The 27,422-nt window shown below is 40.0% G+C and overlaps 1 protein-coding gene across 3 annotated transcripts; it reads left to right on the forward strand.

The window, feature by feature from the left end:
- The first annotated feature begins 27 nt into the window (after positions 1–27).
- col9a1c (collagen, type IX, alpha 1c) lies at positions 28–27,422 on the forward strand. 3 transcript variants are annotated; one of them, XM_028963925.1, is made up of 38 exons: positions 28–218; positions 3,370–3,452; positions 5,402–5,473; positions 6,056–6,185; positions 8,048–8,444; positions 8,580–8,660; positions 10,435–10,452; positions 11,123–11,215; positions 11,613–11,648; positions 13,199–13,270; positions 13,579–13,623; positions 13,844–13,879; positions 14,071–14,094; positions 14,180–14,233; positions 14,313–14,384; positions 15,447–15,488; positions 15,847–15,906; positions 16,267–16,320; positions 16,404–16,457; positions 16,574–16,627; positions 17,510–17,563; positions 17,714–17,767; positions 17,878–17,931; positions 18,552–18,605; positions 18,698–18,751; positions 19,210–19,254; positions 20,777–20,830; positions 20,930–20,983; positions 21,544–21,597; positions 21,741–21,812; positions 21,900–21,935; positions 22,338–22,382; positions 22,663–22,695; positions 24,655–24,801; positions 25,042–25,096; positions 25,211–25,405; positions 26,442–26,519; positions 26,653–27,422. In XM_028963925.1, exons 1-38 carry the CDS (start codon positions 190–192, stop codon positions 26,853–26,855), a joined length of 2,847 nt encoding a protein of 948 aa, XP_028819758.1. In that variant the 5' UTR covers positions 28–189; the 3' UTR covers positions 26,856–27,422. The 3 variants fall into 3 exon arrangements, with proteins under 3 accessions (XP_028819758.1, XP_028819760.1, XP_028819761.1); XM_028963927.1 differs by having other exon boundaries at positions 15,850–15,906; XM_028963928.1 differs by lacking the exon at positions 15,447–15,488.

Raw genomic sequence — 27,422 nt, forward strand, 5'->3', positions numbered from 1 at the left:
CACCCCCCTCCTCCACGGGCATCCTGTGAAAGAGGTGTGAGCCTCCTGCACGGGTTGTCACCTTCAGTCCAGGACATGAGCCCTCCTTAGGACGGACTAAGGGGCGCACAGAGCATCCTTGGACCCTGTGCCATTGGTCTGTCACAGCTCTGCATCTGTCTGTCTACTCAACTGGCATAGCTGTAGGTTATGGGGTCCCACCCATTTCTCAGCACCAGGTAAGGATTTTGACCAGGTAGATGTTCCTTTCTGAATTCAAGCTAATTGATTCTTCACATAATTCCAATTCGATTCCCTGTAATGAACTCTATGTTATGCATTAAGTTCTTTTAATTGCTTCTGGAGCCGTATGGGACTTACTGTAACCATAAATTCAGCAGCCGTACATCCTTTTTTTTAAGTAATTACTAGATTCATGCAGGTTAGAATTTGGTACACAGACCAACATGGGGAACATTGTAATGATTGTTGTTGGAAGGCTCGAGGTCTGCACTTGTAAGCCAGTGTAAACCAGCAGATGGAACATGGGGCACTAAAATGTTTCATGCAGCGTAAAGGACGATAAATAAATAAATAATCCGTCCATAAATAAATCTTCATGTGGCCATGATTTTACTAATGGTTCTAAACAGGGTGTTTCTCGGTCTGTGTGGCCCTGGTTGGTTGCAGCATGGCAGAGATTACAAGAGCTGGCAGATATCCCAGATTTAGAAAACTCCCATAATCTGCCCCTCAGCTTTTCCGCCTGCGTGGGTGGCAGTGAGAACAGAAGGAGAGAAACCGAAACAGGGAGAAAGATACTGTGTTAGCTCCAAAGGGCAGGTTGGAGCTTACCTTTTGTGGAAACAGGTGGTGTGTGTGTGTGTGTGTGTGTGTGTGTATCTGTTAATGTATTCCTATATAAGTAGAGAATAAATGTCCTCTGGAAAATTTGTCATTTCAGTACAAATGAGAACACTTACACTGGTTCTTGAAGCAGTGAGGCAGTGCATTTAGTTACATACCTTGTAACTAAATGTTTTAGCCCTACTATTGTACACTTGGGTTATACATGCGCATGCCATTATGTTCAAGTTATTTCAGTTTAATATAAATGCCCTTGTCAATATCAGTAATCAGTAACAGTAATATAAAAATAATCATTTGTAGGCATAGGAAAAAAATGTAAACGCTAAATGATGTAAAAAAGTAAACCATTCATCCAAATTCCTCAGATGGACTGTCATGACCCTGATTAGAAAAAAGCGGTTCTGGATAGCGAGTCAGTGAAAGTTTAAGCATATTAGTTGTTACTGAATTGCTAAAATTGGTATTATGCAATTGGAAAGATTATTGTCTTATTGCATTTGGTACAAGGCTGCAGGTCATTCTTTTATTCCTTGTTCTACAACACCGGAACCCTCTCCCCAATGGTTACAATCCCAATGGAGCAATGTTTGACTGGTCTTATAGATTTAAGGTTAGGTTTTAGGTTAAGGTTGGGATTGTAGGTGGATAACACACAGATATATGTAACAAGGGCACTGTGCTATAAAGTCTGTACAGGCTACATACAAGAGCTCAGCCAACAGACCTGGCTTTTTGGACCAGACCGAGGGACATATGTGTGATGGACACAGCACAGTTTCCACCTCACAGAGGCAGCATGACTTAGACTAAAGGCTGAGGCACACATTTCCCTTTTACTAAAACATATAAGAGAAAGCATAAACATACTAGCACTTACATCCCTAAATTAATAATGATATCTGAATACCAAATAATGCATTGATTATACTGAAAAGATAACATGGCATCAAGTATTTTTTGATGCATAAATAAGTTAAAATGTGTTTGCAATTAAATTGTAGTAAAAATACACTTTTCAGTTATGCACAGTCTAGAATACATTAATTTATGATACCAGAACGAAGCAATATGATTTCTACATGCCTCATAGAGATGCATGAAACCAGACACTAATCAGGTTTTGCATCCATTCATTTATGACTGTAAACTGACATCAATCTGACATTCAGTACTGTCCAAAGACTTGAGCTACCCTTAATTTGTAATATTTTGCTTTTTAAAAAAGCCATTCTTAAGGAAGGGGAGCAGAGTGGGTAGGGTAGAACAGTGAAACCAGGTCTTATGGAAAACTTTCTAGACCCAGTCATCATTAATCAGTACCCCGCTTCAACAACCATGTATAAAACATGGTGGATGCTCTGAGATATTGAACTGATCAATATTCAATATCAGAGATGGACTTGTTTGATAATATAAATGATCTCTGCCATGACATTGAACACCATTCGGCTATATCTAGGTATATTTACAGCATTTATCAGACGCCCTTGTCCCAAGCTGATAACAATCAATAGTTACAGGGACAGTTCCTCTGGGTTACGTGTCTTGCTCAGGGACACAATGGTAGTAAGTGGGGTTTGAAGTAAGTGGGCTTGAAGGTGGGTCGGTTAGCCACTAGACAACTGCCACCCTGAAGGCATATGAAGGCAGGCACTTCTGGGATTAGAAACCAGAATCTCCGGTTTACTAGACAAGTGCTTTAACCAACTAAATGAAGGTGCCAAACAACTGGTATACTGATTATATGAAAGTATCATACCAGAATGAGTTTGCATGAAAGGTTGCATCACATATTTTGTGCTTCAGTGTGAGTGTCCAGGAGAGCTGCTTACCTGTTGCATTCAGACAGCTTGAATTTGGATTTGAGAAAAGCTGCATGAATTCTTGACACCATGTGAGCTCCAGTCCACTCGTGAACATGGAAGAGTAGACAAATCTGTAACCCCACCTTTCCCTGCTAAGTGATTAAGACGTGTTCTGCATGCATGTCCTTTCTCTTCACTCCAGGACCTGTCAGTACCTGACAGACAGCCTGACAGCCGGGTTGGTTGCAAAAGACGAATGTGTCACGTTTAGGGCTCTGCTGTGAAGGCTGTCTGTTCGTGGCCTGTGCTTTGGGGTGTCCTGCCCATGTATTTGTCATCTGTTAGACATCTGGGTCCTCTCTCCTCTCTCCACTGAGGTGCCACTGAGCAAAGCACCGTCCCCACACACTGCTCCCCGGGCACCTGTCATGGCTGCCCACTGCTCACTCAGGGTGATGGGTTACATGCAGAGGACAAATTTCACTGTGTGGACCGTGTGCTGTGCTGCTGTGTATCACAAGTGACAATCACTTCACTTTTACTTTCAAAAAGAAATGAGGAAATATTGAAAAATACAATGGCTCCTCCAAGGATGCTGATAGATTGAATGCAGTCACTGGAAAATGTTGTGTTTGAATATGAGTTCCAATGCATGTATGTACTAACTTGATATGAAGGAGGCTGATAGTGATTCTTTCTCACTTGCTGTTTCCAGGTGGGGTTCACGTAACTATGCGACTATGTCGCTATCTGACGCCATCATCCTGCTTTCCTTGCTCTCGTCAACGTCCCTGGCACGTAAGTGAACTCAAATACAGACTGAGATGTCTATACACACAAAAAATATTGTCCTTATATCTAAGGCTGCTCAAACTTAAACATGCTTATAATGGACATATGAAAAAGCCATTAGTTATTACAAAGAATACAGAATGTGCTGTTCATACATGTTCATACACATTACACTTTACAAGGCAGAATACTGCTGCAGTATTCAAGAAATAAAGTGAAAATAATATTTGTGTTGATGCTGATACTATACTAGTACAGGATGTCCTGGTGAGGCTCACATGGAACTTCCCTTACTGTGTATTTTGACTTTGACTCTAATATTGCATTTAACTAGACTGAAAACCCACATCACCATGATCATCATGAACCTACTCTGTGATATTATAGTTCATTAAACAACTTAAATGCTCTGCATTTAACACTTAAAACAGGTAAAACATCAGCAGACCGTTCAAATATTTATTCAAATTGTGCAGCCCCACAACCATGAAATTAATAAAGTGTTTCATGTTGTTGCATATAGCAGAACACACCCTCACACTGGAGTGCATGCAGAACCTGGCAACCACTCACAACGTGCTAGCTAGCGATGTACAGGACAGAAATAGCAGGGGTGGCGTGCTGCATTATAAGATTATGTCTGATAATCTCAGGGGTTTGGGCTTGATGATGACTCTCTTCCTTAATCTAAAGCACTCCCACCAAGCAATCCGGTGGCATGTTAACACGCAGACTCTGACCCCCGATACATGAATCATTTCCAACATAAAAATGAATAATGCATTTATTGTTATTTTAAGAAAAGACGTGTGGTCCATGCGCAGGAGCAATCCCCTGGGAACAGGCATCTCTGCAGGCTGCACACACATGGCTTTGTGGTTACTTCCTCATTTGCACTAATGAGCAGCTTTTTAAGTGGATTTGCCAACGGGCATGGCGGTTTTAACAGTGAAAGTCTTATAAGTTAATGGGAGTCCTATAGAATGCGTGCAGTCAGGGAAAAAGAGGTGCCATCTGTAGCCACTGGAGTGCACAGAAGACAAAGCAGATCCAGATGTGCCTTTTTGCGAATATGCTGACTCAGGTTATCCATGGCTGAACTAAATAAATAGAAAGTAACCTTCCAAAATTTTGGAAAAAACATGAACATGATTAAATTATTTTATCCCCAGCAGAGATTGTGATCTGATTTCTGGACATTGATTGCTGCAGTTTTGTGGGAAGTGATTTTCATTTCCAAAAAGTATGAATTTCATTGTAATATAATATTAATCATATTTAAGGCAACACAATAATCCTACTCTGAGCACTGGACCCGACACTGGCAGGAATGAAAATGGAACCCCGTGATTGATTGCTTGTTGTTTTTTGACTTCCCAGCATACACTGTGTCACGATAAATCCCAGGCGGATTAGTATACCGAGAGGTTTACCTGCTATCCTGCCCCCACCCCTAAATGTTATCCAGCGCACAGTGAGGTTAGGCCGAGCTATAAGAAAGTATGATAAACGGCCAGTAAAATCATCGGCACTGGTCTTTAACTTTAGTATATTAAAATTATTCAAATATGATCCATATTCACAGTTTAAAGTTTAATATATAGACAATTGTGTAAAACACCTGATACACGAATATCTGATTATTGCCTAAATTATTGCCAATATCTTATTTTTGTGTCCTAGCCACATCCCTAGGCAGACTAAGACAGTAAAATGAATTGCAGTGCTTCATGAAAGATTAATTATTATTATTGATAAATATTGTAAATCTTTATTCAATTATGTTTTTGTTGAATCCAACATCTGTAATAAAACAATGTTACTGTAAAACATGATGAGATAGGAATAATTTGGCAGATAACCATCATTATCATGACATGGAGGCATCATTGATTGATTGATTGATTGATTGATTGATTGATTTAAAGACATTACTTTGCTTTTTCCTTTGCCAGAATTGGATCTCAACAGATTAGATGGAGACACAGTTTGTCCCACCATGAGAAACGGACAGGATGACCTTCCAGGTAAAACTAAACAGCCCACATCTCACCACATTGAAGTTTCTAGTCCTCATGCATAATATTAAGAGCATGACATGGCAATAAGGCATCTGTCTATAACCCAACTTTAATTGCAATTTCTGCAATATTTTACAGTCTTTTTGTATAATACAGTACGATAAAATACTTTTATTTTATTATCAGATTTTCATCTGTTTTATCACTATGTACAAACAGCAGAACATGAGTAAAGTTAGCCAGATATTAATCAAAACACATGATATTTCTAGCTAAATTGATGGAGGACACTTTGATAACTGTTTTGATAAAGCAATGGCAGTGGGCTGCTTAGTAACCATGTTTTGAGACACGCCCGTGATGGCAAATGAGGCAAATAAAAAAGCGTTCCACTTTAGCTAAGCTATTTTTTTTTCAGCAGGAACTATTTGAGCACAGCAAGCTATTAATTTTCTTGAGTGTTGAGGCGCTAAAACTACTTACGGGTGCTTCGTAAGCATGTTTTTTATAGTCAAGGAAGTTATGCTCTTTAGGTGTGCATAAAATGACTGCACAGATAAAGGTATACCTTTTGATTTCTTCTGGAAGGTTTTGATCTCATCTCCCAGTTCCAACTGGATGTTATCCCCCTGAAGGGAGTGAGAAAAGTGGATGGTTCCACAGCACACCAGGTGGCATACCGACTGGACAGGGAGGCCAATTTCCAGATTCCAACACGGTAAGCACAGAGCAAAGGCAGCAAAAATGAAAATAAAAAAGCAGAGCTGAAATGGAGCGGATGTCTTCCACGGTGCAGGTGTTTTGTTATTATAGACTTGCCACAGGTGTCATGACACATGAGGAGCAGCTACTAATCTGTTGAAGAAAGAAAGGGAATGAAGACATGCCCGAACGTATTTGGCATCTAAACTGGAGGACAAGTCAGGCTCTTATATCATTTGCAGACAGTAAAGAACATATTTCATTTTTTTTTCTACCGATGTAAATGTCAGGTTAGGAAGGCTTGCTTCCTGTGAGATCAGCCAATCAGATTTGACCAGTGTAAAACAATGAGTCTCGGTCAGCAGCAAAGGAATCAGTTCACATCCAGGTTTAAGAAGCTTGCAAATGTCTGATACTGGGGTGTGATATTTTTGATCTATGAGTAAGCGCATCAACGTTCCTTGCATGATGAAGGATGTGTAATGATTGGATCTTGGATGCTGTGAGCTGTGAGTAAGCGTTATGTAAACCGGCCAAAGTGCCATGATAAAATAACACTCTGCAAAAAGCACAACTTTGAGATGACCAGAAGACACTAAAAATGTTCCCCAGATCAAACAAGCACTACCATGGAGGACCAATGGTGACTTCGACTGGACCGCTTCATGAGATAGTGAAGGAAAACGGTCAGCGTTTTACAGGGCAGGCAGGAAACTCCCTCTTTATGGCCATGCCTTGATCCATTTACAAGCAGCGCTGCTGCCGGCGGCACCCACCTATAAACACACAGCCCGCTGAGGCCGCCTCTTGTTAAGCGCACCGAGGGGGGTGGAGGGCCAAGGGAAGAGTCCCTGCAGTGAGGGGCGGTTTCTGGTTGATGTGCTGATCAGAGACAGCGGGTCTGGGCTCTCACCTTCTGATTTACAGCCACGGTGAATGAAAGACCATCTCTTTTAGAAGAACCCCAAGTGTTATGTGTGGACAAATGGAATGGGGTGGAGGAGAATTGGCAAAGGGGGTTCAATTTTTCAGCATGGTCTGTACCTGGATTTTTATGTGAACTACAGGTTTGGAGTATTATGTTAAAGATTCTTCACAAGGATTTTGGTGACCCTGACCATCTGTCAGTATGCAGATAACTATTATGAGGTGCTTGTATAACCAAAATAGACCAAATATGAATAGGATGGAAAGTGAGATACGTTTAATAAAAAAAAGGTTTTAAAACTATAGCTTTTGACAGCACAATACAGGTTACATTAACACTAGAATAAGTGTTACAATAAAATGCATAATACACAAGTTACATATTTATTGCTCTCATAAAGCCACTTATGTAAGTTTTTCTGTAAACACATTTAAGTATTATAGCTATTTCTTCTGAATTCTAGAAAGAAACAATCTTACAAATTATACTGTCACAATGGCATGAGTCAATCACATGACTGACAAAAACAGGGCATTTTCTTCAAACATGACACATAGACATCTACACACTGGACAAGGTAAAATACATGGACCCAATGAGGACTAGACACAATGATGTTACATTTATACACTTAACATGATATGCACACAGTCAGGGCATCATGAACACACACGGCCAATACCAAAACTTCCCGCAAAGTCAGGCAACAACAGATATATTTAAGTTACAATGAGCAATGTTCAGTTAGCATAATGTGTAACACTTCAAATTATATTCCATTTTGATAATGAAGGGTTTTGCTTTTTTCATTGAAATATATTGGAACTGTGTGAAATATGGTCATATCCTTTGGGGCAATCTTTATAATAGATCAATATATCAATATATTTCTAAGCATATATTTATATAAGAAAATTATTAAGAAAGTGTACGTGTTTGTCTGTCTGCAGAGACAACTTCCCCCGGGGCTTCCCAGAGGAATATTCTTTCATGACCACTTTTCGCATGATCAAAAATACAGTAAATAAGGTGTGGAACCTATGGCAGATTGTGGATGAGTCTGGTCAGAAGCAAGTTGGCCTGCGCCTCAATGGAGATCAGCAAGCCCTGGAGTTCTTCCTGACCACCCTGAATGGCGATCTACAGACAGTGACCTTCCCTGGCCTCTCTGTTCTCTTTAATACCAAGTGGCATAAAGTAATGGTGGGTGTAGATCAGGACCAGGTCACCCTCTATGTGGACTGCCAGCCTGTGGACCAGAAACCTATAAAGAGCAAGGGCTACGTGGACATTGAAGGTGACACTCTCATTGGCCGACTGGATGCTGACTCTAGCACCTCTGTAGTGGTAAGTATGTTTATTCTGGCCTCATCGAAACAAATAATCTAATCTAGAAATAATTTTACTGTAACAATCTTGCCATTAATGACGTTTGGATTGAATAGTTCAATTGCAGCACTGTCATCATGTTTTCATCTTCAGTTTGAGCTTCAGTGGATGCTGATTCACTGTGACCCCAAGAGACCCCAGAGAGAAACCTGCACTGAGCTTCCTGTGACTGAGGTAATGTCTATCCACCACATTCGTTGTGCTAAATAATACTTTACAGATAACGTTAAATGGTGCGACTTGCCGGTCATAGCTGGTCTTGTGAAAACATACCTTAAACATACCTCAAACTAGTTCGCCGACCATCTTGACCAAGATTACCATATTTAACATGTAATTTTAATTCTTTTCATGTATTTCTTTTTCGGACAAGTGAAGAACTAGACAGAGATCTTTAAAAATGCAAAATATAAACTTTAAAGTATTTTAAAGTCTCACAATCATGGTAAACATAGAATGCTTAATTTGTATTTCTTTTTTTTTTAATGTGTGGCTGTTTCTATAGAATTAACCATCCTGTAAAAGGGATTTTTTTTTAATTGCTTGTAATCATGGAATGTGTCTTAACATAATCCTATAGTGTATTTTGGGGGTGAAAAATCGATTCTCTGGATGACATTTCAATGTAAAGATGTTCCTGCTCCTGCTTGAACAAGAGGTGACATGTTCATGTTTGAAAAAAATGATAGCATAGTGATAGCAAGACATAACCATCATCATCATCATCATAAAGTTAGAAATGAGTGAAATTAAAGAGGCTAGATGCAAGTGAAACTGCTATGCTAACTGCTATGCAATTTTCACCGACTTTGCTTCAGCTTTTCCAGTTTTATGGGTTCCTTTTTTTTTTGCTGGTACTCACAATCTCCAAAACCGTGTCTTGGTGACGTCACAGATCATAAATCCCTCTTTCAAGACAAAAAACTACCGAACCGTCAGAAAACAGGGTGCACGGGGAGGTGTAGGTGCGTTAGTAATGGCGGCTCCCCGCACATTGTATAACACATGAGAACACGCACACTCTGTGTATAACTGGCATAAAAGGGATATATAGTGTTCTGGCTACCATGGTAATTAACATAAGGGCAGTTAAACCCATATTCCACATAGACCTCAAGGGGACGATTTAGTCTTTAGGTTTCAAGTTAGCATTAGCACTGCTTTTGAGCGCTATGATTTTCACGCTGCCTTCCCAGCTACAGTTGTGTATAAGATTGCTTTCTGACTTGCATTCATCATTTCATTTCTACTGCCTTTCAGCGCTGACACATCCACCACAACCTGGTTCTTCAGGGCTACAGATAGGACATATTTGTCCACAAACGATGTGTTTTCTTTGAGCATTCATTCTTTCATTGGATTTTGTGATTAAATGCCGGATTAATGGGTTGAACCAGAAGACGTGGGTGGTACTAGTCTGGTGGGTAAGAAACTAGTCTATGAACCAGAAGACCGCAAACCCCACTTACTACCATTGTGTCCCTCAGCAAGACACTTAACCCTGAGTGTTAAGTAGCTACTGATTGTAAAGCCGCTCTGCCGTAAAACCGTCTACAGAATGTGATATTGCCTGTGTTTCGTACTTATTCATAGTATTTATGGCTAGCTCCAACTTCAACATTTCATCCAGAGTTTTGGCATTTTAAAACTCATCAAACAAGATTTTAAACCGTTTATTAATCCTTTCTAAGAAAGAATGTAGTCTGAGCTGTCATTTGGGCTGTTTTCAGTAAATGAGTACACCAATCATGGTAAAAGCTCATTGGAACAAGTGTCTGCTGTGAGCAATGTTTCACACTTTCTCACCTCTTACGCATTTCATGGCACCCGATCGCTTACACGTGCTGTTTAACCCAGGTACTCCATGATGCTTTCTTTGGTGAGGTGGAGGGTGATGTTTTCACTAACTCTACATTGATCTGATTTCTCTCTCTCACTTCTCCTTCAGATGTATGCCAATGCTGAGGTATTTACTTTTTTAATTCTCAGTTTTTTTGTTTTTTTTTTTCTTTAAGGCAAATAATCAAGCCTACTTTATTGCTTTGTTGCTTAGTGGCCTTTATTGCTCCATGCTAACGATATTCTGCCATTACCAAGCAGTGCAATGAGAAAGATTGAGATAGGACAAGAGAGATATGATATGAGATATGAGAACATTTTTCCATCTTCATATTCCTAAATGTATAATAATATGTACTGTGATATTTGTTTATGAGAGACAATTAAAATATTCATGACCCAAAAAATAGGGTTTCGCTTTTGCAGACTTTTGAGGTGGCCCAAAATGTACTATAAAGAAGGGACAAAAGCTACTAACAAAAAGTTCCATAGTATACTTACACCCATTAAAATGACAGTGAGTTTCTCAGATAATACTTGTTTGAATCTGGACATTCATCGTTAAAGTAAAAAATTTGTAAAGTAAAAAAGTATACGGTATATCTTTCACATATATACATACATACACACATAAACATACAAATAAGCTTAATTCATTTATTTTAAAAAATATGTAATATGCTATATGATATATAAGGATATTTGTTGTTTCTTGCAAGATTTGGCAACCACAGAATGGATTTTCTGTGAATTGATTTTTCTTTCTCATACTCATTGTGCTTCTGCTTTCTCTATAGCCCGATCCCAAACCAGTCCCAGGGCCTCCTGGTCTGCCAGGACCTGAGGGCCCTCGGGGGCCTACAGGAGAGGATGGCAGAGATGGCAGAGATGTAAGGTTTATTGATTCACCAATGATGCCAAATAACTAAGTGTAACACAATTTCTGAAATGGTCAATAATGATTTTTTAAGCTATAGTAGATGTTCGTGTACTGCAATCAATGCTCACCAATTCTGCCATGTTCTAAGTGCATACTGTAAAAAATCTTGTTAATTAGATTAGGTTAGATAGATAGATGCTTTGTTCTGGTATCATTCTACACATTTTTTATTTTATTATTTATTCAAATATGCCATCATTAAGTGTGTGTCTTGTTTTTATCTGATTAAATTCTAACGTTTGAAATACTTAAATAGCGGAATTAAATATGCAATGTGACAAATTAAGCAATCCATCACCAAGGTTTTAAGAAGAGCTGAACATTTGCATTTCCTCTTTTCTTCCCAGGGTGTGCCTGGCACCCCTGGAACACCAGGTCCACCTGTAAGTATGAGCTGGTTTCAAACAATCAAAGATCCCTAATCTTCCAAAGCAGACCTGTAACATCCAAGGCTCATTTGAATGCTGCAACACCAAGCATTGTTAACCCAGGCATGCAGGCATGAATAAGAGTGACCATTTTATTTACAAGTTCCCACAGGACAAACCAACACAGGTACAGGCTTTGGGACAGGGGGTTGGAGACAGGAAAGGCTCTCTCACACGGGTGACACATCACACATGCACACCACCTGACACACATTTACAGAACACCATCTGAAACAAACCAAGACACCTCACAGTTACACATAAACAAGAATCAAACCAACTCAGACCATGGCCATGACCAAATTCAGAAATACGAGAAAAGGCCAAAAGAGTGAATGAGCGCAAATCTTATCTCCCATTCTCTGGTCCATACTGGAACACTACCGCAGGCATAACTAAATAGGGATGACTTTAGGTGCAGGGAATCAAGAGGGGTGTGACCTGCAATCAGTTCCGGGATCCACTGTTACACTTGGCCTTGTTACCATGTTGGAGGTATTTTTGGCAGCATCTTGTCAGGTTCCTAGGTCTAGCGGTCTTAGAAACACATCAAGGGTGTGGAGAGCAGGACGTCCACTGTTACACACACAAACAAACCAAGCATACAAACAGTGCTTTTATTTAAAGAGTGCTAACAGGTACAATAATACAGCGGACTCAGGACAGCTAACCAACCGCAAAAAAGCCGAAAGGAAGGGATGGTCCAGCGGGGACAACTCAAACACGCACAAGTTAACAAAAAAGGCACATAAAGCTAACAGGCTAACAACAAACGGTCTATCACACAAAGCAACAAGAAACACGAATGCAGATCTCCATGGACCCTGGGGACCTCCCGAAAGAGTAAGAGCCTAGCAGACCCTGGGGACCTTCCGAACGGCATCTGAAGTCTCTTTATATAGGTGGAGGTGACCAATAGGCAGATAGTAGGTGGAGCTGGAAGGCTTCAACTCCTCCCACAAAGTCAACCTAAAAGAGACAGGATGCAAAAACACAGGCAGACACACGGAACACGTGGGAGCATACGTCCAGGGACCTCACAATCTTCATGAAGACCACATATGGCCAGACTCCTCCACAACTGGTGCTGTTTCATGTGAAATTGATGATTCTTAACATCTGGTGTATTTGAACGATCACCTGAATATAATCCTACAGAATGTAATGATTTGATTTATATTTTCCTTTTATTTGCCCAGTTTTAGAAATTGTTAAAAAAAACATTGAAAATATCTCCTAGATTTTTGTAATACATTCTCAGTTCACAGCATTTTTTTTTTTTTACAGCTGCATAAAATGTTTGCACAGTATTGTAGCTGTCATGTAGGCATTAGTCTCATAATGGGCATGGTTATACTCTCTAATAACAATGCCTGGACCCATCTGCCCACTGATGGGAAAGAATTTGGTGGGAAATAACTGGTCCATAATTGGTTTAGCTTCACGTGGTGCTGGAGTGATGTATCTAGGTAACCGGAAAACCTTTTTGCCTTTCTGTCGTGCAGGGAAGTAAAGGAGAGAGGGGAGAGATAGGTCTTCCAGGACAGAGAGGCCTGCCTGGATTGCCTGGGCAGCCTGTAAGTAACTGTAAAAGTATTTCTGACTTTGTGAATATGACGCCAATTTATTTCCATATGTCAGTTGAAACCAAGTGTCACAATAAATAAAAAAGGTGGATACGATTTACTAGTAATCATTACAAAAATGTGTCTTGTACGTAAACCTAACTGTATAATATGCAGATCCACTGCAACAACACCCCATAAAATCCATATGTTGCACATTAGTTGCCTCATAAAGATATACAAAGAGCGTATTACAAAAATGACTTGCAGAACAATGATTTTCCTTTATGTGTATTTGATTATTTCTTTCTCCTTCAAAGGGCCCGATAGGTCCGATGGGACCCCGGGGATCTGTGGGAGAGAGAGTGAGTTGCTCTCCTCATTACCTGCCTCCCTGTCCCTGCCTCATCTCTGATTAATATCCCCATTCAATCCCAGCGCTCGTGGCATCCTGGAGTGATTGCTGCAGACTAATCTGTCTCTCGCTATTTGGAAAAGTGCTTTTAGAAGCGCAACTGATGTTGAGAAATGATTTTTATAATTGTGCTCATGTTTTCTTTATCCATCTTTGCTGCTTGAATGCAGGGACTTCAAGGGTTTCCTGGCCCAGCTGGACCACCAGTGAGTAGAGTCGTTCATGCTCATGAATCCTAGCCTATGTTTTAGACATTAAAAACACTTACACTGAGAGCATGCAGGATTATTGTGGCCCTGCAGTTTGATTAAACTGAGGGATTCTCATAGCCTTGTACATGGCAAATCAGATACTGGTGCTAAGTACTACCTGGTGTCTTTATTGCTTCTTTTTGCAGGGACCTGAGAAGCCTGGACCTCCTGTGCGTACATCCATTTTATTTGATAATAATGAATATTGTCAGCTATCACTAATGGAGTGTAATAAGCATTTTGTTTTTGCCACAGGGGCTTCCAGGGAAGCCAGGTACCCCAGGAGATGAAGGAAACATCGGACCAGAGGTTAATGTCACATAACGGTCTTTTAATTGAATTAAAAGTTCCTGCAGATTATTTTAGTTTTTGTTTCTGCTTTTGCCAGGGTCCTCCAGGACCTAGAGGAAGCAATGGTATGCCAGGACCGCCAGGACCCCCTGGACCACCAGGACCAACAGTAAGGACCTTGGTCCCCTTCAGAATATTTTATCCAGGTCTCCTCTATGCTCTTGTTCTAGTGGTGAGGACAATCTCATTCTCTGATCCATTTTGATTGGTTCTGTCCATGCCAAAATCCATTTGTGGAACAGAGAAGACAAATTAAATACTGTTTTCCTCATCTTCTCAGCATTGCAGAGCTTTCTGCAGAGAAACAGCACAGTTGCTTGCCCCTTAAGAAAGTATTAAATGACACATGAGCACATTATAATTCATTACAAATACCAAAAAAGGCTAATAAACTGTGATTTGGCATAGCCAAACTTACCATACTCAACTTTTAAATGTAATGTCCCTCCTTCTGTTGAAAACCATGATGCGCCTTTGGTAACTGATGGATTAAAAACAAAGAACCAGCCTTGCTGATTTGGTTCTGCAGGTTACATTTAACAGCAATGCAACAAACTAGATCAGCATTAATTCAGCTTTATTTGTCTTTCCTCGGCTTCCATCATTAATTCAACAGACTTGCTAGGGCTTGTGGTTTTATTTCTAACATTGGACAGAACATTTTGAACTAGTCCAGATTTGATTGGTCAATTTTACTCAGCCTCTCTTTGAACAATTTGCTGTGCCCTGTGCAAAATTACAACAAATTTACAAAGCATCAGTTAGAGGCAGAATACTCTAAGCCAAATTATATTCATTGGTCCAAAATGACATCAATAAATAGACATCAGTAGGGGTTATATCCTCAGAAACATTTTGGTTACTTATCTTGAGGGTCACCAATAAGGAGACATTGTTTCCAGGCACAGCCTGTTTTCCTCCTGCCCACGAAATTCCTCAACATACTTTACTGATCTGCACCTCCTGGGTTGTTAGATAGTGTGAAAAAAATCGTTGTTGTTGCTGTGAGAAAGCAGCTCTGTGGACCTGCTGGTTTCTGGCGGTTTCTTAAAATGGGAAGATGCAAGTGGCTGTGGTTGCGGGCTGCTCTTGGGCTTGGGCTCTGCTCCTGTGTGTGTGGGTGGGTGGCTGTGGGATTAGCTGACTCAGATGTTGCCCTCCTGTCTTTTAGGGACCACCCGGTGCAGGCAACCCTGAGGGAAGTGGGGAGCCTGTGAGTGTCTGACTTTTTCTTCCTTCCTTCCCTTTTCCTTTCTATCTGCATGGAGTGTGTGTCCCTGTTTTAAAGGAACAGGATTGATTGGTTGCGTGGGTGTGTGTTTGTATCTGTGCATGAATATTTGTGTGAGATGGTAGATCAGGGTGCTAACAGGTTTTTGGTACTTTTGCAAATGTCATTTTGTCATATTATGTTCCCATTTTGTTTGAGTTAGCATGTGGTTAGTTTTGTTATTTTCACATTTTACATATTATGCATGAAGTGATTGAATGTGTGTGTGTGTGTGTGTGTGTGCGCGCGCGCACAGGTAAAGTCTGTTTGCTGATTTCTCCTGTCTGTATGAATTTGTTAGCAGTGTCAGGCTGCCTGTCCAGCTGGACCCCAAGGGAACCCAGGACTTCCAGGGATGAAGGTAAAGTAAGATACTCATAAAGTATGAATCAGCACTTATTCAGACTTTTCAGCATACAAGAGTATTTGCATATTTGTGAAATGCATACATATTACATAATATAAATGGTACATATGGTTATGAATGGATATGCGGGAGAGGCATGTTTATTCACAAATGATGGAAACGATATGCACAGAAACAAGAAGTGAACACAGTTATGATCTTCAGTGAGACAACATAGGGGTCATATGGGTGTGACATATTTATTATCTTGATCTCCATTAATACCATAAACTATAACTAAAGTGTTGGTGAATGTGTTTTTTCAATATCCTGACATGTTAATTGACATTTTAATTGCCTGTGATTGATCACCAGGGACATAAAGGTCTTGTTGGCCTTCCTGGAATACCAGGAGAACCTGGCCAAAAGGTAAAAAGTGAATTGAAACCATAATTACAAACGGTCTTCTGTCTCATTAAACCTGATTCATGGTTGTTGATATAAAAACACAGGGAGAATCAGGACCTGCCGGAATACAGGGATCTCCTGGACGAATGGGCAATGATGTCAGTAAAAATTCACTTCATGCCCAAGCTGCTTATACACATTTTGCATTTCTTATCAATTTCTCATAAATGCTCGTTTTTGTCAGTCCTTTAAAAGTTATTTTAAATTTGTTTAGGGCCAAAGGGGGCCTATTGGATTTTCTGGCACTCCTGGGGACAAGGGAGACAGGGTAAGTGCTGGAGCTGCTTCTTTATACAAAGTTCCCCTTACGGGATATGCAGTGATTAATCACCTGGTGATTATGGCTGGTAAAGCAATATTCCACAACATCTTATTAGCAGAGCACAACGACTCTGTTTTTTCAGCTAAAGGAGCTGCCTGATAACTGCTGAGGGTCACTTGCTAATTCTGGGGAATGTCTCTATCAGAACTTTAAGGACTTTCACAGGACAGGGGTTTTACTTTCACAACAATTTACAGCATACAGGAGAGGGTACAAAGACAAACAAACAATGACTAGACACAATAAAGCTGCATTTATATATGTAATGTCAGACATATACAATCGGAAATCAAGACGACGACATAGCTGCCACGAAACTCCGGAGCCAGAGAACTTCCAGGAGTCAAAACCGTGACAGTATCCTTCCTTCATCTTCCCAGCCTGGTTGAAAGAGTTATGGTAGTAGCCCCGCTATGGATTTGGCGTTTAGGTGTTTGTTTTGTTTTTTTTGTTGTTGTCATCTGAACATCCACTCTGTCAATCGTTTTTCACTTTAAGTGTTGACCAGAAAGCATAAATGTCCTTAAAGGCAATGTCTGGCAGGTTGAATTTAAACTGTAATGATGGTGTAAATGTCCCTGTGTGCAATGAACCATTAAATTGGGTAGTGGTTGCCTAGTGGTTAAGGAAGCGGTCTCATAATCAGATGGTTGCCGGTTCGGTTACTGCTCACTAAGAGTGATGGGTTAAAGTCGTTGGGTGCACCGTGTGCTGTGCTGCAGTGTTTCACAATGACTTTCACTTTTTCACTTTGACTAAATTCCATTGGTTTGGGGTGGGGGTAAGGATGTGACAGCAGAGTGAAGATGAATGTGTGTTCCTCAACAGGGACCACCTGGATATAATGGGATCCCTGGGCCCACCGGACCACCTGGATCTCCAGTAAGATCACTGCAATCAAACAGTAGAATCAAATAGAACATGCAATATACAAACATCTATAATTACATTGTGTAATTATAGTGTTTAGGAAATGCTCATGACCAATATATATTTATACAACAATGGGTGTGTTACTATGTGTTCTTAAAGGGGGTTGAGGGTATCAGAGGTCGTGAAGGTCATCCTGGGCCTAAAGGTGATGAGGTTGGTCTTCTTTGCCACAGATTTATTCTATGTATCCTGAAGGTGAGGTACTGTAATATGACATAATATTGTTCTGATTTTGTGTGGATTGGTGTACATGTGGTTTCTAGGGAGCAATAGGTCCTCAAGGATCACCAGGCCTTCTTGGACCAAAGGGTGATGTTGTGAGTATTGTTTATCGTTAAATTGGCCTATTTTGAAATGAGTATGCCTTGAACACATTCTTTCTATATGATGGTTTTAGAGTATGATTCTGTTTGTACATATTATGATAAGTCTCACAAGATCCTTCGCTCGGTTTTACTTGCTAGGCCCCCACTGCCCCACACTCTCTCTACACCACATGAATACATGGTGCCATCTACAGCTAGCCCTGATGGGATAAAATACATTCAATACACACTTTGTGTCTCTTTATAGAATACATTACATGTCTGTTACACTTATATACAAAAACTCATTATAGGACACAGGTGAAACTGCTAATCACACACACAAGGGAAACAGTCCAATAGCGGACCCTAGTGGCCAAGGTCTATCGTATACCGTACAAAGAAATTATAATGTCCAAGCAACGTTTAGATTTTATTTTAATTTAATATTACAGAGCCACCATCAGAACACATTAATATAATTTTTTTTTCATTAGGGCTGCGCAATTCCTGTGTTTTGCACAATTTCAATGCAATATTTTCTGGTAGAAATATTGTGTAATTAAACATCATGACTTATATGTTGTTGTTAAGGGATTGGGATTCTTTTTTTTAATTGTTTTCTCCTTCAGGGGGACCCAGGTATAGATGGTCTGGATGGAATCCCAGGTCTGAATGGAACCAAAGTAGGTGTTTACAATTGACCACACATTCAGTTTAAATATGTCTCACAATAAATTTGTGTCTCATGACAAAGCTGATTTTTTTTTTTCTACAGGGAGAGCCTGGTCTGTCTGGGCCTTCTGGTGTCAGGGGCATTGTTGGAATTCCAGTAAGTATGGCATGACCAACTAGGAATTTGATCTCAATAATCATTATACAAAATGTGATATGTTAACAATGTTATGCTAACAAAGAGATTAACACTATTTAGTCAGAATTTCAGTTCAGAACAAAAATAGATGTAAATCAATAAACTGCTTCAGATGTCATTTGACAGTAAAGAGCTCTAGAAAAAAAATCAGTGTCATAAAACTTTTGACAGCAAAGACATCCATCTCTCTGCATGGCAGTCTCGTCTGCAGCATTTGCAATTAAATACCAATTAAAACATTAAATATAATGAGGAAAAAAAAATTTCTTACCATGGTAAAAATCTTGTCAAATTTTGTCTCATATATAATGTTTTAATTATAATTCTAACTGATGTATTCAGATGTATTAACTTGGCAAAATTCATTCATTTTTGAAGCACATACAGCAAGTAGTTTGTCTATGTAATGTCCACAGGGATTACCTGGAAAACCAGGACCACTGGGAGCTGCAGGGCAAAAGGTATTTTGTTTGTTTAATCAAATTCATGTTTATTTATTTGTGGCCATAGACCTGAATATTAGGAATTTTATTGAGCTTTTAAATGATGAACCAAAACCTTGCTCAAACAAGTTCTGTGTACACAACAGCACAGTCCAGAAGTTTGGTTCAGCTGTTGGAAATTTTGGAAGAATAAACAGAATGCTGCTCAAAATGTCATCATAGAAAGCATTGGTGCAATTTAATGGATATAGGAGTATTATTATAAATAAAAACCCTTGCCCTCATATGTACAGAATTTTGTTCAAATAACATGAACCTAAACATCCTTCTCAGCAACCTTTCAGGCCTGCAAAGCCAATGGCAATGCACTAAAGACAGATTACAGTGGTGGCCTAGCGGGTAAGGAAGCAGACCCTTAACCGAAGGTTTGCTGGTTCAAATCCTGAACCGCCAAGGTGCCACTGAGGTCACTCTCTTCCTGAGGTTGCTTCCATTGACTGCTTACTAATGTATTAAATGTCCTGTGCTTGTTGTGTATCACATTGACAAAAACTCACTTTCACTTCATATGTATAAAAACTCACATCATATTTATATTTTTACTATGATAATCCACTTTTTCAACCACAAACATGCTAATAAACCATGCTATGTTAGCCTTCAGGTATGTTACTTCTCAATGTATAGGTTGAGAATTAGACATCCTTCCATTTAAAATTGTATTTGCTTTCAAATGTACTTAAGTATCAAAAGTTAAATTTTTTTGTAACAAAGATATTGTCTAATCAACTAATTTTAGGTAAAACGACTGTAACTCTTGTTATAACAGTCTTTATTAGAATGTCTTTAGTTTGTGTAATATGCACTAAAGTGATTGTAAAAACAAATCATTAAAAGCAACGAATTCCATTAGATGAAACACAGTGACTACTGATTGACAAACCAAGTCAGATTTACTATAATAATCACTGGTGTTGGTATAAATTCAGGAGAGATATGATCATCAGATTGTAATAGTCTCTACCAACTGCAAGAATATTTCCAAACTAGACATATAAGTGCATAATATTAGATACAATTACAAAAAATAATCTTATTCATAATAAGCTGTTGGCTTATTCCTTATAAATATGTTTTATGTTATAGGTAGGGGTGATAACAGCAGCTTTATATTTGACCTTCACATGTTGCTGCTATGTGATGATCCATGCACACTATGGCATTTTCTGAATTTTATAAAAATTCTTTAATCTTTATTCAGTCAGTCAGACATTCCATTCCAAAATCTGAGTTAGGACAAAGCTGTACACAGCTGTACAAAACAATTCATTATAATGATAGGAAACAGTGGAACATTTATGTCACATTTTACATAATGTGGTAGAATAGAAATTTTACATTGAAATGTATTTACTTTGTGTGAATGGAAATCTTAAGTTCAGGTGCATGAAAAAAACTACTTAAGGCCGTTAGCAAATTAAATGTACTTCATTATAATCCTCTTCTGGCACTATCATTGTCATTCACATTGCTACACTAGGGTGAGACAGGAGGACAAGGGGACGTCGGACCCATCGGCCTGCCGGGTAAAACAGTGAGTGGCACGTCTTCTGTTTTCACTGCAAATAATGCTCTGGAAAGTGTTTGAACGGATCCTTTTGTGCAATTGACTGGAAAATATTGATTTTTTTAGGGTGAATCTGGTGTGCCAGGCAAAGATGGGATTCCTGGATTGAAGGGTGTTACAGTGTGTATACATTTTACAAATGTTACATGTTTAAATATTTAAGTTTGCTTCTGTTTGTATCTATTTTACATCCCGAGGTCAGTGCCGAGAAATGTTCATTATTTAATTATTATGATTAGGCCTACGTGTAGTTGATGCAGTCAAAACATTTACACCTTTTGATCAGGTTTTTTATGCCTCCCATAACACCACATAAAGTTGACAAAGTTGCACTTATTGCATTTGTGAATACAATAAATTATTTTACAAAACTGAATTTGACTTACACCTGTGCTTATCATGATGAAGGTGCATTGAGGCACAGAGTGACGTGAGTTCAAGCTGGAGTAAAAAAAATGTAAATAAAAATTGTCACTGTTCTCATAGTTACTGCTCTCTCAACAACAGCAAACATAATAATTTATTACGGCCATAATCAATGTCTCAATGGACTTTGACAGGCCTAAAATTGAAGTCAGTCAACATAGAACAGGCATGCCTATGGTTTTTAAATTATGGAGGTTTTCTAATCTTAGATTTATGGATTATGATAACACATCTCTGATGTATGTGTCTTCTAGGGTGAGACAGGCAAGCAGGGGCCAGTAGGAGCTACCGGCCTTCCAGGAGTGCAGGTGAGATTTCCAGCAGCAACAGCAATTCATGCTGATCTTCATGACCAGTCGGATTATCTTCGCTGTCAGAGCCTCAGCAAGGCATGGCGGGTAAAAGGCAATCTTGTCACTGAGCATTTCCTGACTATAGCTGGCATTTGCAGGGTGAGAAAGGAGACAGAGGACTGGTGGGCCCACGAGGCATCAAAGGTCACACTGGGCACAAAGGAGATCAGGTACACTAGTCTCGTGTCACAGTACACAAATGATTTTGCACCATTAAAAAATGTCATATGGTAATTTCTTTTTTTCCATTTGTATAGGGTGCTTTTGGACCTGTTGGGGCCAAAGGAAGTGTGGTAAGTACAGTGCATCATAATCAGTCAACCGTTGTTGATTGCTACTGTCGATTAATGTTGATTAACACTATAGATCAGCACCATAGACAGTTCACATTCAGATTTCAGTTTTCTGAAAAAATGCATTCGCTGGTTGGCTTTGGTACACGCCACATTCTTATTTACAACAAAGGTCAGGATGTTGTCAAGTGCCAGGCTTATACTTCTTTCTAAAATGAATCATATACCACTGTCTTTACAAAATGTATGTGTAAGAATGAGTGCTCAGTTACTATGTAGTTTTCTAAAGGCAGGAATTGCTTTTGGGTCTGTCAAGATGTCTTAATGACAAATGCACACAGGGGCATTCATGTTAACTTAATGAACCTCCCTTGCTCAGTGGACCATTTTTCTATCCAACAGGGTGACACAGGAGCAACTGGTCCAGCAGGAGTCAAAGGCGACCAGGTAACCTTTTTCAATGAGTCATAATTAAATATTTGCTAAAGTAATGGAAATTAGAGGTTAAGTAAGAGCATGCAACTACGTACTGGTGCCCAGCGTCCCAGGACGGGAATAGGACTAAGTGATAATGGACCCCCCAGGCGCCTTTCGTGTCTGCCCACTGCTCATTAAAGGTGATGGGTTAAATTTAGAGGAGACATTTTGTTGTGTGACTGTTTGCTGTACAGTTTTTCACAATGACAGTTTTTTGTCACTTTCACTTTGTTATACGTTCTTTTGACAGGGTCCTCCAGGAGTCCCTGGAATCAAAGGAGAGGTAATGTGATCATTCTGCATGTAACCACAGTGCAGCACAGCTTCACACAGACCTCACCTCCAAACACCACTACACATCACTCTTTTACAGCACGGCTTCATACAGACCTGACCTCCAAACACCACTACACATCACTCTATTTTACAGCACAGCTTCACACAGACCTCACCTCCAAACACCACTACACATCACTCTTTTTTACAGCACAGCTTCACACAGACCTCACCTCCAAACACCACTACACATCACTCTATTACAGCACAGCTTCACACAGACCTCATCTCCAAAAACCACTACACATCACTCTTTTCCAGCACAGCTTCACACAGACCTCATGTCCAAATATTACTACACGTACCTTTTTTCCAGCACAGTACACGCTTCAGACAGACCTCACCTCCAAACACCACTGCACGTCACTCTTTTCCAGCACAGCTTCACATAGACCTCATCTCCAAACATTACTACACGTTACTCTTTTCCAGCACAGCTTAACATAGACCTCACCTCCAAACATTACTACACGTTACTCTTTTCCAGCACAGCTTAACATAGACCTCATCTCCAAACATTACTACACGTCACTCTTTTCCAGCACAGCTTCACATAGGCCTCATCTCCAAACATTACTACACGTTACTCTTTTCCAGCACAGTTTCACATAGGCCTCATCTCCAAACATTACTACACGTCACTCTTTTCCAGCACAGTTTCACATAGGCCTCATCTCCAAACATTACTACACGTCACTCTTTTCCAGCACAGTTTCACATAGGCCTCATCTCCAAACATTACTACACGTTACTCTTTTCCAGCACAGTTTCACATAGGCCTCATCTCCAAACATTACTACACGTTACTCTTTTCCAGCACAGTTTCACATAGGCCTCATCTCCAAACATTACTACACGTTACTCTTTTCCAGCACAGTTTCACATAGGCCTCATCTCCAAACATTACTACACGTTACTCTTTTCCAGCACAGCTTCACATTGACTTCACCTCCAAACATTACTACACGTCACTCTTTTCCAGCACAGCTTCACATAGACCTCATCTCCAAACATTACTACACGTTACTCTTTTCCAGCACAGCTTTACACAGATCTCACCTTCAAACATTACTACACGTTACTCTTTTCCAGCACAGCTTCACATTGACCTCACCTCCAAACATTACTACACGTTACTCTTTTTCAGCACAGCTTCACATAGACCTCACCTTCAAACACCACTACACATAACTCTTTTCCAGCACAGCTTTACACAGATCTCACCTTCAAACATTACTACACGTTACTCTTTTCCAGCACAGCTTCACATTGACCTCACCTCCAAACATTACTACACGTTACTCTTTTTCAGCACAGCTTCACATAGACCTCACCTTCAAACACCACTACACATAACTCTTTTCCAGTACAGCTTCACATAGACCTCACCTCCAAACACCACTACACGTCACTCTTTTACAGCACAGCTTCACACAGACCTCATGTCCAAATATTACTACACGTCACTTTTTTACAGCACAGTACACGCTTCAGACAGACCTCACCTCCAAACACCACTACATGTCACTCTTTTCCAGCACAGCTTAACATAGACCTCACCTCCAAACATTACTACACGTCACTCTTTTCCAGCACAGCTTAACATAGACCTCATCTCCAAACATTATTATACGTCACTCTTTTCCAGCACAGCTTAACATAGACCTCACCTCCAAACATTACTACACGTAACTCTTTTCCAGCACAGCTTCACATTGACCTCACCTCCAAACATTACTACACGTAACTCTTTTCCAGCATAGCTTTACACAGACCTCACCTCCAAAAATCACAGCACATCACACTTTTCCTGCAGTTTCACACAAACCTCACCTCCGAACACCACTACACATAACTCCAGCACAGATTAATTGATCAATTGATTAATTTCTTTCCTGGTGTCCAGATTGGAGAGAAGGGACAGCATGGAGCCACAGGGACTGATGGACGTCCAGGACAACCAGGTCACGAGGGCCTCACTGGACCACAGGGGCCACGGGGCCTTGAGGGAGAACGAGGGATTTCTGGACCCCCAGGACCACGAGGTCTCCCAGTAAGTGTTTCTCAAATCTGCTAATGTTCAAACTGTTACATATTACAATATATTTCAGAATCAGAAAAACTGTATTTATCCCGGAGGAAATTGTGTGGTGAATTGTTTGTGAGAGACACAATGACAAACCTTTATGACAAATGTATACACAGACTTCATATTAATTGAATGTCATTAAAATGTCTTTTATTGGCATCAGGGAAAGGTTTTGTAAGCTGAATATATGAATATTTTCTACAGGGCCCTAAGTTGAATGATGTTCAAATTCGGGAAATCTGTGCAGCTGTGGTTGAAGGTGGTTGAGTCTCAAAATCTTTTTTTTTTAAACTTTGTTTAGAGTTTCTAGATCTTAACTATTAATAATTTTCAACTAAACTACAATTGTTCTTTTGTTTACAAATAACTAAAGAACATCTGGACGCGTACAAAAAGGAGCTCAGCAAGAAGCCACTGCCCCTTGGAGCTCCAGGCATCCCAGGACCTGCTGGGCCCCCTGGACTTCCAGGTCTACCTGGCAATGATGGACAGGCTGGTCCCATGGGGCCCAAGGGACCCAAAGGGCCTCAAGGATATTATGGCTTACCTGGTTCACCTGGATCAAAAGGTACGGAGTGTGGCTCTTATTTCCAGAGACATTTACTCGCTGTAGGCGGTCTGTCCCTGGAGATGAGCCAGGTCAGGCATTTGCTCGTGTCAGCCAACAGGCAAAAGCAAGAGCCAATCAGCTAATGCATTTCATTAGCATTTCAGAGCTGGCCAAAGAGCATTTCACATTTCAAGAGTCATGAATACACACACAGTGGTGGGGCAGTGGTGGCCTAGCGGGGCAGTGGTGGCCTAGCGGTTAAGGAAGCGGCCCCATAATCAGAAGGTTGCCGGTTCAAATCCCGATTCGCCATGGAGCCACTGAGGTGCCACTGAGCAAAGCACCGTCCCCACACACTGTAATGGCTGCCCACTGCTCACTCAGGGTGATGGGTTAAATGCAGAGGACAAATTTCACTGTGTGCACTGTGTGCTGTGCTGCTTTGTATCACATGTGACAATCACTTCACTTTATTGTTATTATTATTACACACAACAGTACTTTATTGATTTGTTCACTTGATAAGGAGAATCCATAGGTATGTTTCAAAGTAAAAGAAAAGTTTGTCAAGTAGGTATTTTTTTATTTTTAGATGATTTATAGGAGATGGCAGAAAAATCTCAGACCTTAAATTTAATGTAAATAGTCATGGTTATAAAAGTGTTATTTTCTATACTAAAAAGGTTCCCACACAATGTGCAGAATGATTTAAATGCTACATGAAAACATTTCAATACTGCGCTGGCCAAGGTGATTTGTACTATTTATTATTAAGATGATGCTGAGCAGAACATTTATTTCCATGTGAACTGTTTGATAAGTTAATATTTCATATCATTTTTCCCCACTTTTCCCCACTAGTATTACACACACCCAAACAATGTGAATCTATTCAAATGGAACAGTCCTCTGAGAACAGCTTCTGTCTGCACTTGCTTTCTTTAAAGGAAGGATTTTAGGAAGGATCAGAGGATTTAAAATTAATTATAAAGTCGCTTTCTATGATCTTGGCCAGGATGAGAGTCATTGAGTGTGTTTCTTCTTGTGGATGTAGGTGGACCTGGTGCGAAAGGAGACAGGGGTGAAGATGGAGTGGGCATCAAAGGAAGTGCAGGACTCCCAGGTCTCCCAGGTATAGTTCTTTTGTTGTAAATGCATTACAACACCTATGCATTGACACCACCTACTGGTATTGTAAATGAAAAACATTCTGTTGAGCCGATTCCTGATGGATTAACTTTTTTGTATGTACTCAATTACGGCAGGTCCATCTGGGGTCCCCGGCATTGGTAAGGATGGCAAAGATGGTGCTCGAGGAGAGGCTGGAACACCAGGTCTCCCAGGACCACCAGGGAGTAGGGGTCCAACAGGTTCTCCTGGCCTTTGTGACCCTTCAGACTGTTTGGGGAGGCCTCAGCCTCTTTATCTGTTAGGCGGAAAGAAGTCAACAAGCGTAAAGGGACCATGAACACTCCTGACCCTTAGTTAACACCACCCTCATCATGCAGCCATCTATGCCATCTACGGTGACTTTGGAAGAGAAAAAATTGCAAGCTCATTGGTGCTAAAGCCACAGTGATCCTTATGTGCATGTGCATAACACGGATATCATGTTCTGTACACAGTGTAGATCAGATGGTGATTATTTCAACCAGCTTAACATAATATGCAAAAGAAAGAATGACTTTGGATATTGTATTGAATGAATTGCTATTGGGTTCAAATGACACAATTGAAAGTGACTTGTATGGAAAATAATAATTCTATGATTAATTATTTTTCTACATGTGAAAATAAAATGTTTTTATACCGGAGATGAGGACATTTCTGATGTCACCTGCACTACTGTTCTGCACAGCATCTAAACTGATCAGGCCATTACTGGTAGCCATTAAGTCTTCTAATGTAAAGTCAGCCCTGCCTGTAATTGCATTTCCAAATATGTGTATTTTGTAAAGGTTCAGAAATGAAACAATTGGTCTGCTCATTTCTATGATCTGTCTTTCCTAAAATAAAAATATAGTTTTTGCCACAA

Source organism: Denticeps clupeoides, chromosome 20 (genome assembly GCF_900700375.1).
Source record: "Denticeps clupeoides chromosome 20, fDenClu1.1, whole genome shotgun sequence".
NCBI classification, from domain to species: Eukaryota; Metazoa; Chordata; class Actinopteri; order Clupeiformes; family Denticipitidae; genus Denticeps; species Denticeps clupeoides.

Coding starts and splice junctions, on each gene's coding strand:
- col9a1c (XM_028963925.1), top strand. CDS start 190: ATGGGGTCCCACCCATTTCTCAGCACCAG. Junction 13,624..13,843: donor GGGGATCTGTGGGAGAGAGA/GTGAGTTGCTCT, acceptor GCTTGAATGCAG/GGACTTCAAGGGTTTCCTGG. Junction 15,907..16,266: donor CAGGACTTCCAGGGATGAAG/GTAAAGTAAGAT, acceptor ATTGATCACCAG/GGACATAAAGGTCTTGTTGG.